The sequence below is a fragment of the Aotus nancymaae genome, unplaced genomic scaffold, assembly GCF_030222135.1.
Source record: "Aotus nancymaae isolate 86718 unplaced genomic scaffold, 86718_ANA_hifiasm-v0.15.2.pri h1tg000011l, whole genome shotgun sequence".
Taxonomy (NCBI): domain Eukaryota; kingdom Metazoa; phylum Chordata; class Mammalia; order Primates; family Aotidae; genus Aotus; species Aotus nancymaae.
In genome coordinates this window covers 10,542,021-10,555,377 of record NW_026988422.1, presented here as the reverse complement: position 1 = coordinate 10,555,377, position 13,357 = coordinate 10,542,021, and the positions used below count along the sequence as shown (strand labels likewise).

Genomic DNA, 13,357 nt, shown 5'->3' with positions numbered 1-13,357 from the left:
AATGACTTTTACATTTTTTAGATAATAAAGAGAGAAAGAGAGAGAGCAAAGAGAGAGAAGAATACACAACAGAGACTGTATGTGACCTGCCAAACTATTTGTTATCTAGCCTTTTACAGAAAAAGTTTGCTGACCCCTGGCGTAGAGGATAAAAGTAAAAAGCAAATAAAAAGAATAGAAATTACAAAAGAATTGCTTGCAATTAATTACACAGAAAATGCTAATGATAGAAGTAGGAAAGGGAGACACAATATTTGCACAATCTGAATACTCAGAGAAAACAGAATAATGGAAGAACACATTTTTAAAGATACAAATCAGGCACACTTTTCAGGAAAACAATAAAACTTAAAGCTACATGATTGAAATGGTATACTACGTAATAGGAATAGTCAATAGTAAGACATTATAATAAAATTACTCGACTGTAAAAAAAAATATATAGATTCCTGTGACCAACAGGCATATACATCAAGTCACCTATAGGGACAAAACAGTTCACTTTGGCTTCAAACTTCTCTACAAAAAAATCAGCTTCAGGTGATGAAATAAAAACTATAAGATCCTCAAGGAAAGGACGTGTAAACCAAGACTTTTATATTCACCAAACGACTCTTCACAGAAAAAGCCTACAGGTAAATAGTTTTAAAAATAAGAAACAGCTCAGGAAATGTTCTCATGGTCTCTTTCTGAGGAAATTACTAGGGATCAAATTTCAAACAGCGGGAGATGTCTGAAAATTTTACAGCAAAGGACTGGACGTAAGCATTGACTGTATTTAATTAAAGCAAAAAGCCTAAAACTTATGTGGCATTAGACACCAAACTGAATGTTAATACCCTGGCAATGTGAAAATAACTCAGCTCACATAAAGGAAGGTCGAGGGTGATAGGAGGAGAGAGGTAGTTTAATGTTTGCCTCAACTGTTAAAGGAGACCAAAAGATATCATTTATTTGATCTCAGCATACTTCTGAGTACTAAGGTAAACACTGAGAAGGATCATTCTATTGATAAATATCAGACAGGGGAAGAAAAGGGGGAAGGGAAAATAAAATTTTGCCACTATTCAGAGTAGGAAATATATAGATCCTGTCTAAAGACAGAGAAAACTAAAAATATTATATAAAGTTATCATTATAATGGAGGTCACCAGAAAAAAGAAAATACAATGTATCATTAAAAACTTTAATTATAAAAGTAAAGGATAAAATAAAATGACTGAACCAATATCAAACATGTATATGATATCAAAGTAGTTACAAGTGATACGTGAAAAAGAGAGACAATCGTACTAGTAATAGGAAACTTTAACTTAATCTCAGCCCAGGGATACCTAAGCAATCAATAATAATAATAGCAACATACATATAATTATATGTATATGTGTATGTGTGTGTGTGTGTGTGTGTGTAAACTCTGCACTCTCAAAATAGAGAAGGTATTCTTCAGGTAGCCTTGGAATAATCGCAAAGATGACTATATGCTAGGCCACCAAAAAGCCTGGTGGAGACAATTTAGCAGTGTCTATCCAAATTATAAAGGCATGTACCTTTTGACCCAGAAATTTCACTTTTGGGGAAATTGATTATGTAGGCGTATTCACCCAAATGTGAAATTACCTATTTACAAGGTTGGTCACTGCAAAATTGTTTGTATAGTAAAAGATTGAGAAGATCCAAATGTCTGTCAACAGATGTGGTTAAATACATTTTTGTACAACAATACATTGGAATATAATCTGCTGTAGAAGAGAATAAAGAAGCGCTTTATGTATTAAAAGAGAAAGACCTCTAAGATATATCCTTAAATGAAAAAGCACAAATGCAGACCATGTCTGTAATACACTACCATCTTTCCCTACAACAAAAAGTGGGAAAAGTTTATAAACACACACACACACACACACATGCTTGTATATGATATATAAACAAATCTCCAGAAAGACAAAGAAGACAGTAGTAGCAGTGGTCACATGTTAATGGATTATGAATTAGACAAGTGGAGAATGAAGTAGTAAAGAGGTTTCATTTTAACATACTTCTAGAAACGTATTGTCGACCAGGTGTGGTGACTCATGCCTGTAATCCCAGCACTTTGGGAGGCCAAGGTAGGCAGATCACAAAGTCAGGAGATAGAGATCATCCTGGCTAACATGGTGAAACCCTGTTTCTATTAGAAATACAAAAAAGTAGCTGGGCGTGGTTGCTGGCACCTGTAATCCCAGCTACTCAGGAGGTTGAGGCATGAGAATCGCTTGAACCTGTGAGGTCGAGGTTGCAGTGAGCCGAGATTGCACCACTGCACTCCAGCCTGGGTGACAGAGTGAGACTCCGCCTCAAAAAAAAGTGTTGTCACATGTGACTGTATTACCTCTATAAACATGTAAAGAGAAACAATGCCCATGAGGGCATAGAAGATAAAGCAATTAATTCTCCCCTGGGGAAATGGAGGAGACCTTCAGGATAGATAATATTTATACTGAGACTTGAAGGACGAGTGGCATTCGACAAATGGACAAGGTTGGAAAAGTCATTTCAGGCCAAAGTATGGAAACATGAAAACAAGCCTGAGGAATAGTAAATGTGATTGGACATTGAGTGCATTAGGGACACAGTCAGGGCCAGTTTACCCTCAAGAGTCCATTGAAGGTGAGGCCCCGAGCACTGAACTAGACAGTGCTGCTGCCTAAGGTCAGGATTCCTTCCAGATCCTGGACCCTGCAGGTGGGGAACAGAGGGACTTGATAGAAGAGAGACAAGGGCTGTGGAGGCTGAAAACGAGACCCAGTTCAACAGAGCGGTGCCTTGTTGATAAGACATTTGATCCATAATGCTTCAACGAACCATTGGATTTTTCTTGCACTGTCTAGTCACTACTAATCAGAACATTATTGCAGTATATCTAAACTTAAATGCACTCCTGAACAATTATTCATGAGGGTTTGCTATCTTGACCCTTCTGTAAGAAATAAAGAATGCTGAGTTATTACCCTATGCCAATCGAAGGTTATTTTTACTTACATTTGCCTTAATGGTTTGTTTTCCCATAAAGCCTCAATTTATACCAGTGGACAAAATCGCTGAGTTGACTTCCACCTGCCTAACTTCAGCAACTAAGGTGAGTAATTAATGGAGGATTAAGCAATTTGTGTCATGTTTTAACCCTGTGAAGGATAAGCCTTATCAAGGGCCAAAATGTCATCATGGTTTATGAGGTTCACACAGTGAGGCACTAATAGATTTTAACTGCCATTTTATTCTTGTTAGAGTGATACATGTTTATTAGCGATAAATGAGAAAACAAAATATAAACAAGATTTAAATCACCCATTATCTTACTGCCTGCACACAATAGCCTTTTAAAATAATGTATTTCTTTCCAGTACTTTCTAGGGATATATACATATGTATTTTTTTGTCTACCAATGTGTATTTGCCTAGAAATATGTTGTATATATAGTTCCTATATCATTTCTTGTATTTGCTAAATGTCATATTACATTATATTCCTCAAACGTCTGTTCTTATATAGAATTTAAAATTGAGAGAGGAACATTTTTGAACCTTTAGTTAGAGCTTCTCAGTTATATCAGTCACACACAAAAATATGGAACTCTGTAATTTTAATTATTCACATTTCTTTACAGGCAGTTGATGGGATTTATAAACTCAGTCAACCTTTAAATAAATAGATTTCTGATAGACATACATAATGTATTTCTTATCTTTGGCATTTCTTTACTATTCATTTTAAATATTGGAACAGTTGTTTCCATACTGTCTTTTTAGTGTGTGTGTGTGTTTTAATTTTCACCTTTTGCTACTGTATCAAGGAATCAGAGGCCGGGCGTGGTGGCTCAAGCCTGTAATCCCAGCACTTTGGGAGGCCGAGGCGGGTGGATCACAAGGTCAAGAGATCGAGACCATCCTGGTCAACATGGTGAAACCCCATCTCTACTAAAAATACAAAAATTAGCTGGGCATGGTGGCGCGTGCCTGTAATCCCAGCTACTCAGGAGGCTGAGGCAGGAGAATTGCTTGAACCCAGGAGGCGGAGGTTGTGGTGAGCCGAGATCGCACCATTGCACTCCAGCCTGGGTAACAAGAGCGAAACTCCGTCTCAAAAAAAAAAAAAAAAAAAAGGGAATCAGAGACCAATGAACCCAGTAATAAATTGGACCTGGTATAGTCTTATAATCCAACTCCCTCCTTTTATAGTAATTTATCTAAGATCACCACATACTTGAATTGCAGAACCAGGCTTAGGATCTACCCATTTTATAATAAATTATCAGCAGAGTCTGAGAGCAAGATGAAGAAAGGGATTCTTCTGGAGTGGAGAGCAGTAAAAATCACCTACAAGTAACTTGCCATGGGAAACAGATTGTAACATGTCATTGTAAGTCCTCTGTAATAATAACATTGTCTCATGCCTTGAGATTCGACTTAGCCATGAACAAACTAGTATACTCCACTATATCATAACTTTAAAAATGATGGTGGTTTATGTGAAAGAAAATGAGAGCTAAAGAGTTTCATTGAGCCCTCAGCACTGTTGCGGAGAGGGTTGCTTGACTAGTGTTCTCCAAGGCTATGGAGAATAATGATATGCTTAGGAAAACTAGAGTGTCACTCAGTGCTCTGCCCTCAACTCCTCTCCTTCTAATAGTTAATTTTGATTTTTGTTTTGTTTTGTTTTTAGACGGAGTGCAGTGGCATGATCTTGGCTCACTGCAACCTCTGCCTCCCGGGTTCCAGCGATTTTCTTGCCTCAGCCTCCTCAGTAGCTGGGACTATAGGCATGAGCCACCACGCCTAGCTAATTTATGTATTTTTAGTAAGAAACAGGGTTTCACCATGTTGGCCAGGATGGTCTCCATCTCTCGACCTCATGATCCGCCCGTCTTGGCCTCCCAAAGTGCTGGGATTACAGGCTTGAGCCACTGTGCCCGCCCTATTTTTGGTTTCTTACAAAAGAGAGTAGGCTCTTATACAAGCAGGCACATGTATTCTAGATCTCTTAGCAAATACATCTTTCACTGGCTGCAGTAGCAGCTAGCAAGGGGCAGGAAGCAGGTTGTGGATGTGGGTAGAGATGAAGGCCAGCCTTGTTTGCAGTGAGAGCCAAAGGCAAGTGAACCTCTACTGAGAGGAAGTCAGAATGCACAGGATGTTCTCACTGCAGGACTTTTTTATCCTTGAAATCAGATTTCTTGACTCAGCACAACTCTGCGGCTATTTATGAATCAAATTCTGAATGAGCCATTGTGGCATTATACATTTGCTAAAGTTGTTTCTAAGCTTTTGATTTTTAAACTTTTTATTAGTAATAAGAAATACCTAATATAATGAGGTTATGAGAGAAGTGGTAATGAATTATAAATAAGGTGTCTATCAAAAATAAAAACATGTTTTTTTGTTATTTAAGGAAAATAACAAAACCCAGAAAATCAGGCTTTTGGGCGATGACTTGAAGCATGAATCTCTTTCATTCTTTCAGCTTTCAGTGAGCCATAGAGGCCAGAAAATAAACAGAGAAGAGACAGACTCTGATGTAGAGTATATTTCAGAAACTAAAATTATGAAAAAGTCCATGGAGGAGAAAATGAACTCTCAACAGCAGAGACTTCCAGTAGCTCTGCCAGAAAACGTTAAACTAGCTGAGAGATCCCAGGTATTATTATTGTTTCTTGTTCAAAAAACAATTCACTCTTTTTGGAAATAGCATTCAGTCAAGGTTTGCTTCATTTTCACATTTTAAGACAATTTAATTATGAAATATACATTGCAATGTGTGATTCCTGGGCAAGGTCCCAATTAATAGTTTTCTTCTGTATTCTCTGTTTTGGAACAAAATTCAGATTGCTAATATCACCAGTGTCTGGAGAGCTCAATTGACTGAAGGGCCCCAGAAGAATGCCCAGGTGGGAAAAGGATTTAAAATTCGTATTTAAGGGAGAAATATTCATATAAGATAAATACTTTAAGTTTTGCATTCAATGCTTTATAGGAAAATGCTTAGCTAAATCATGCATATTGTGACCCTGGAATCAAGGTTCTGAAAAAATGGGATGTAATGTTAATGTATTACTAAGTGTTGCGAGTGATGTTAACAAATGCACCACTCTAGAATTTTCCTTTATCCAAATCAGTTTATTTCTTTCAAAAGAATCACAACACATTTATTCTTACAAAGCTGCCAGTATTTAATTCTTTTTTGAGAATTTTCCCTCAGATTCAGTTTAGAACAATATTAATGCCTACAGTTGACTGGGCATTTACCCTGTGCTAGGTTCAGTGCTGAATGGTTATAGACGTCATCTCAATAACTTTCATTTCATATCTTTTTAAGCCAAAATTTACTGCCTAGTTTATCTACCTTGTTTATCACATTTGACTTCTAATGCCGTTTTACTATTTCCACAAATTAAATTCAACCTTAAAGAGTAGAGATTATCCACCATAGAAAATATTCAAATGAACTGCTATAGGCTCTGAAAGCCATAAACTTATTTAATTAGCGAGTATCTACTGATTTCAGCCCAGTGTAAGACACTGCATTGGCCGGGTGTGGTGGCTCACGCCTGTAATCCCAGCACTTTGGGAGGCCGAGGCAGGTGGATCACCTGAGGTCAGGAGTTCGAGACCAGCCTGACCAATATGGTGAAACTCCATCTCTATGAAAAATCAAAAAAAAAAAAAAATTAGCTGGACGTGGTGGTAGGCACCTGTAATCCCAGCTACTTGAGAGGCTGAGGCAGGAGAATCATGTGAACCTGGGGAGGGGAGGTTGCAGTGAGCCGAGATTGCGCCATTGCACTCCATCCTGGGCAACGGAGTGAGACTCTGTTGCAAAAAAAAAAAAAAAAAAAAAAAACCAGACACTGCATTAGTTATAGTGGGAGGCAAGACATTTTAGGCATGGTTCTAAGGAATTATTTTGAACAGTAGTTACATTATAGAAATGTCTCATGCATTCCTTTATAATATCTTTGGCAAATGGTATTCAGACTCTCTGAAATTCTTTAGTGAAAATCCTTAACCTCCTAAGGCAGCCTTTTCTTAATGCTATTTTTGGCAGTTCATCCTCTTAAAGAATTTCAAATCCATTTCCCTATAATTTTGAAATTTTTGCCCCAAATCTTTTCTATATGAACCAAGCTGAATCTGTTTACAACCTACAGAATTTCGGTTTTTTGTTGATTTGAATTATGTATTATACTTGAATGTTTTATATATTCAGCAGATATTCGATCCTTGCTGTGTTGGAACTCCTGCATGTTATCACTTTACACATCTCTTTTCACTCTGAATTCCAGAAAAACTCATTAGCTGTGCAATTTCAAGATTTAGGATTTGTCAGTTTATTGTATAGATATGTTGCATGCTCTAAAAACATACAGTCCATTGAGAAGTGGAGAGTGTATCCAAGTGTTAGAACAAAACATTTTAGACATTAAATACAGGGACTCACTTAGTATAGCATGTGTGAGTATGTGTGAGTGTGTGTGCATACACATATAAAATGTAAAGCTATATGAAACAATATACACACACTTCATGTAGCTATATATACACATATATATACATATACCGATATATACATATATGTGTCTGTATACGTATAATTTTACTATGTGCCGTTCTGTACGCCCGTCACAAGGGATTGTGGGAACAAAACCACATATGGTTTCTGCCACCATCAAACTTACAGTCTAGTGATAAAGAGAGACACCCAGTAATTACAGAGACAGATGTCAACTGCTACTATGGCAGTTTTTATGAGACAGTAGCATGAGTGTTTAAGATAAGGGTTTTTGACTCTGGTAGGACAGAAACATCTTCCCAGAACAGATGGTAACTAGCCTTTTAGGATTAAAATGTAATTAAGTTAGTAAAAGGGGAGGAAACACACTTCTCAGCAATGGAAACAGCATTTGCTAAAGAGGGAACGTGGTGAATACGAAGAACTTTTAAAAGACAAGTAATCTATGGCAGGGAAAAGAGATGGAAAGGGACTGTAGTGTGAAGGAGTAGGGCAGGTCCTATAAGCCACCCATAAGGGGTTTTGCATTTATCCTATAAGCAATGGGAAACCATTGAAGAGTTTTAAGTAGGGAAGTGACATGATCAGATTTTTCTTTAGTAAAGATGGCTTTGGCTGAGTATAAAGAAAGATTGGTAGAGAGCTGAGTTGTTGGGAAAGACAGTCTCAGGGGTATAGCCTTTTGGCCTCCACTTGGCTACATAAGAATGGACCCTTGGCTCAAGCCTGTAATCCCAGCACTTTGGGAGGCCGAGGCGGGTGGATCACGAGGTCGAGAGATCGAGACCATCCTGGTCAACATTGTGAAACCCCGTCTCTACTAATACAAAAAAATTAGCTGGGCACGGTGGCGTGTGCCTGTAATCCCAGCTACTCAGGAGGCTGAGGCAGGAGAATCGCCTGAACCCAGGAGGCGGAGGTTGCGGTGAGCCGAGATCGCGCCATTGCACTCCAGCCTGGGTAACAAGAGCGAGACTCCGTCTCAAAAAAAAAAAAAAAAAAAAAAAAAAAAAAAGAATGGACCTTGAGCCTGGGACACTTCCTTGGGACACACATGGCCTATGCTGGGTTTATTCCCTTGTGTGGAGATATCTTTCTCTGTTGCAAGCCCAATGTATGCTCTTTTATCTGCTTAAATGTGTGTGTCACATGAAACCTTGGTCAACCCCACTGCTATATCCATCTTCCTTGGGGAGGGAGCATGGCGTCTTTCTCCTGTAGCATGAGAGGGGTGTGTGTAGCCAACTGCCCAGCATTGGCTGATGGGGAGCCTGCTGGGCATGGGGGCCTGATAAACGCTGCTGAAGCGGATCTTGCTTTGTCTCTTCTCTACGTGAGTAAAGCATTGTTCCATCTAGTGCTTGCCTGCATTGTGTTTTCTTTGGCAACTCCAATAACCAAGACACAATGAGCAGAAGTTTTGAGACTCATCCTCTGGAACTGAAATAATGCTTAACAAGAGTGGATGTGGGCAGAGCAGTTAGGAGACTTGTCCGTGCTCTGATGGAGATCACAGTGGTGTGGGCTAGGATGATGGTGATTAGGAGGTAACCCTGCCCTTTTCTAGGGGGGCGGGGGTAGGCTTTATTAGATATAGAGGATCATGTAGAGGAAAACAGCAAGAATGACTACACAATTTTGAGCTCTTTCACCAGGTTGAATGGCAATTCCATTCATTGAAACAGGGGATTATAGAAGGTGACTGGGCTCTTGGAGAAGAGCATGAGCATGAGTTCAGCTTACATCGTTTGAGACTGCCAAGAGGATGTGCCAAGTGAAAAGTCACATGTTATATGAGTCTGGATTTCGGAGGTGAGGTTTAAGTAGGAGACAATCTTTTGAGGTATTTGCATACCTAAGGATGAGTGAGGTTGAATGGGTAAGAAGAAAAGAAGGACTCAACAGAAACTTGAGGAATTTTAGCATTTTGTGGCTACCTACCAGAGTACAGATGTGCACAGATGATTGTGAAGGAATTGCCAGAGCGCTAAGAGAAGAAACCAGGAATTTGTTATTTCCTTGAAACCAAAAGGGGGAAAAGGGTGATTTGAAGAGAGGCTGTCATGAAGGCTAAATTCCGTTGAGGGATCAACTCAACTGGCCAATGGCCGAAGAATTGTCTGTTGACTTAAGGATTTAGAGGTAAAAGGAATGATCTCAGGATTTTTTGTTGTTGTTGGAGTAGAAAGGGTAGAAACCAGATTATAGTTTGGTGCAAAAGTAATTGCTCTTTTTGCCATTAAAAGTAATGAAATTGACTGGTAAGTGGAACATGAAGAAATGGAAACAGATTGCATATCAGCTCTTAGAAAGATAAGCTAATTTCCCAGGTGTGGTGGCGGGGGTCTGTAATCCCAGCTGCTCAGGAGACTGAGACAGTAGAATCGTTTGAAACCGCAAGGTGGAGGTTGCAGTGAGCCGAGATCACACCATTACACTCCAGCTTGGGCAACAAGAATGAAACTCCATCTAAAAAAAAAAAATTAACCTAAGCAGCATGAAATTAGGATGGCAGATATACTCTGAGTAAATCTTACCATATGCTTATCATATGCAAAGATCAGAAATTGAATTTTCCCTATATATCCTACAAAAGTCTGCAGTAAGTAGGGGCAGAATGAAATAAAGAGTGAAGGTAGTTTAATGTATACCACTGAGTGCCACTAATCGTTGTATTTTTTTTGTTAATTCCTTGTTATAGGCCACTTCTTGGAAAATGAAAAGGAAGCAGAGTCTGAACCTTGTAGAGGAATGTAAGGTATTGACTGAAGATGAGAACAGCAAGAGTGACCCAGATATAATCCTGGTGAGATAAACTACACACTAAATGACACCTTGAGATTTTCAATTCACAGAGATTAGAGGGACCTGTTGGTGCCTTAAAGTAATGGAAACGTTTAGTTGGATAACCTAATTTTTAGATGTAGAAATAAGCCTCAGAAGAGTTTAAGTTACTTACTCAAGGCTGCATAAATTAGTAGAGATACATCTGGAACTTACACACATCCACCCCTAGTCTATGGCCCCTTTCTATTTTAGTTCTCAGATTAAGAAAGCCTTAATATATATGTAAATATACAAAAATATACAAAAGTTACATATATGACTTGAAGGTCATTGTGAAAACTCATTCCCAAATCCAAGGAATATGAACCTTACTATAATTTGTAAATTGGACTCTCACCAGAAGGTGTAATTCTGAATTGACTTAAATTAGTCAGAGAAAAGTCTATTCAAGAATTATGGGAATGCTCCCCATTTTCTCCTTTAAATAATGTGTTCCTATTTCTAACTTGATAGTTGATATCAAAGAGTACGTATCTGGGCTCCTGTAGAGTCGAGTTGCTTTGCCTTCACTGAACCAAGCATAAAAAGCCCTTGGTGTTTAGGAAGAATTGATTCAAGGACTGACTATTTGAGAAATGCTTCATCTGTGAAGCCATGGTGTTCATTATGTTATATAGTGTTCTTTGTGTTATAATAAAAACACACTAAAAATAATTTATACATTAGAATTTAATGTCAGGGAAAAAAACCTATTCGATATTTTCTTTTATCTGAATATAAATGTTATTACTCATTATAGTTTCCTTTTTACCTTGATTGCCAAGAAGCTTATAGCTAAACTTTAACCTAAATAAGAGTAACTACAGTAGCCTACATGGTTCTATTTTTGACATGATAAGTGAGAGTATTTAGAAAAGGACCTGGCCTCATTGTACATGTCTTTAGGGTAAGGTACTTCAAAATGCTATAAAGAATTGTGGATTAGGTTTAAATTGCACTTGTGCCAAAGAGAAACATAGACTTTCTTCTGACTTTAGCTTAACTATGATAATGTCCTTCACTAGAAAATTATTGTCACAAGGTACATGATAAAACTATAATGAAAGTTTTATTTAAAAAGTTTTTCATTTTGGAAAATTTTGAACATAGCGCAACCAACCCCTGTGTGCCTGTTTCCCAGTGGTTATCAACTCATGGCCAGCCTTGTTTCACCCATATCCCTTCCCTCCCCCCATTACTCCCAGATATCACGTCATTTCATCCATAAATTATAATCATTTTAAAAAGCAATTTGAAGTGATGTTGAAAAGGTATAGAAGTGATTTGCGAATGGGAACAGAAACAGCCTCGCTATTAACAATAAAGAACAACTAAATGAAAAAAGTAAATACTGAAGTATTTTCAAAAGGAAAAGGGTCAAAATTTAATCAGAGGCTGGAAAGAAAGACAAAACTGCAACTGGTGTTGTAAATAATGCCCCCTCTTTTGACCTCTTCAAAGCAAAATGTAATATAGTTGTACCTGTGAATATTACTGTTCACCACTTGCTTTGCAGAATTTTCAAAGTCTCTGTGAGTTTTTCATGTAGCCCTTACTTTGTCACCTCTCTCAGCTTTGCACAGAGCTTTTGGCAAGTGCCTTTTTGTGAGTTAGATATGATATTTTTATTTAAAATATTATCTTTTTAGGTAATAGTTCTCAAGTTTTTATATTTCTTGTGTGTAGGTAGGTGGTATGATTTAGTTGTGTCCCTGTGATCCTAGCAGGATGTCTGTTTCCATACTCATGGTGTCTAATTAACTTGGATAAATATGTATCATCCAGAGATGCACATTAATTTCTGTTTGGCTGTAGTTGCAATAATTCAAGTAGGAAATAATTGCTCCTCAATGCTGTCTGTCTATATTTTCTTAAACCTAGAAATTATAAAAAGATCATCCCATTCCCCATGCTCCTTTCTAGTTATCTTCTAATTATAGCATGTGTCTGTGTGCACGTGTGAGTGTATGTGCCCCTGTGTCTATTAAATTTCAAGAAGGAAGGCACTCAGTGCTAATGGTGGTACAGGAGGTTGTCACTTAAGGAAGAGTAATTAGCTACCGCAAAGGACCTGACCCACAAAGGTGGCATTTATTATTTTGGTAAATTTACTGAATGTGGGACCCAGGGTCTTATTTTTAGGCATAAGAGACTAAGAAATATGGTATGTTCAGCACACCAAAGAAACTTCATCTCACAGGGATGACTTCACATCCAACTTATCCAAATTCATGAAACTATTGTATTATAGCATGATGTCAGTTTAGTCATTTAAAAGATAAATATAGATCCAGTTCAACTGGAAGGCACATATCGACCTAAGCTATGCATTCTGTCCCTTTATGCCAATCTGCATGGGCTGGCCAATTATAATCTGACAGTTGCTAGTGAGGTAGGTGCCTGAATATGTAAAAGGCGTCCAGCTAAGACAGCCTGCTGTGTCCACCTCCCAAAGAGACATGACAGAAATGATGGTACCAATGCAACCATAATACTAAAAGGGTACTGACTCAGGGAACCTTTGCCCGTGCCTGACTGTGCTCCTATAACTGTATTTTTTTCATGCTTTCTAGAGAATAACTCCATTCTGATTAGCAGATTTGTTTTGCTATGTTAATAAATATCTATCAGCCTGCCTTTTGAAAGGATTTTTTTTTTTTTTTTTTTCATATTAAGGCACTCTAGTTTTCTCTGTTTCATGTTTCAGGCAACATCTCACTCTGGTTCTTGTACTAATAGTCATGCAATTTCAAGTGAAATGAAAAAAAGTATTGGTTACTTTCCAGATTCATATTTAACCCAACCATTGCTGATTATGTCAGCCATATATCATTCTCCAAAATTACCTCACTGTTGTGGCCTACTGTTATGTTTTATTTGTTTTCCTAACTTCTTCCCTCCCTACCCCACTGAGCCCCTCAATTCTTGATGGAATGTTCTTCTTACTGCTTTTACTCTAAGGCCTGTGGTCTATTGAAGAAATTT

General features: G+C 38.0%; 1 protein-coding gene across 2 annotated transcripts in view; it reads left to right on the top strand.

The window, feature by feature from the left end:
- MORC1 (MORC family CW-type zinc finger 1) overlaps positions 1–13,357 on the top strand; it is a 242,683-nt gene that overhangs the window by 188,144 nt on the left and 41,182 nt on the right. Inside the window, exons 24-27 of one of the 2 annotated variants that reach the window (XM_064374589.1) lie at positions 3,053–3,118; positions 5,501–5,674; positions 5,862–5,924; positions 10,248–10,352. In XM_064374589.1, the coding sequence (XP_064230659.1) occupies positions 3,053–3,118; positions 5,501–5,674; positions 5,862–5,924; positions 10,248–10,352 (408 nt within the window). The remainder of the gene's footprint in view (positions 1–3,052; positions 3,119–5,500; positions 5,675–5,861; positions 5,925–10,247; positions 10,353–13,357) is intronic. The other variant, XM_064374590.1, reaches the window with a different exon arrangement.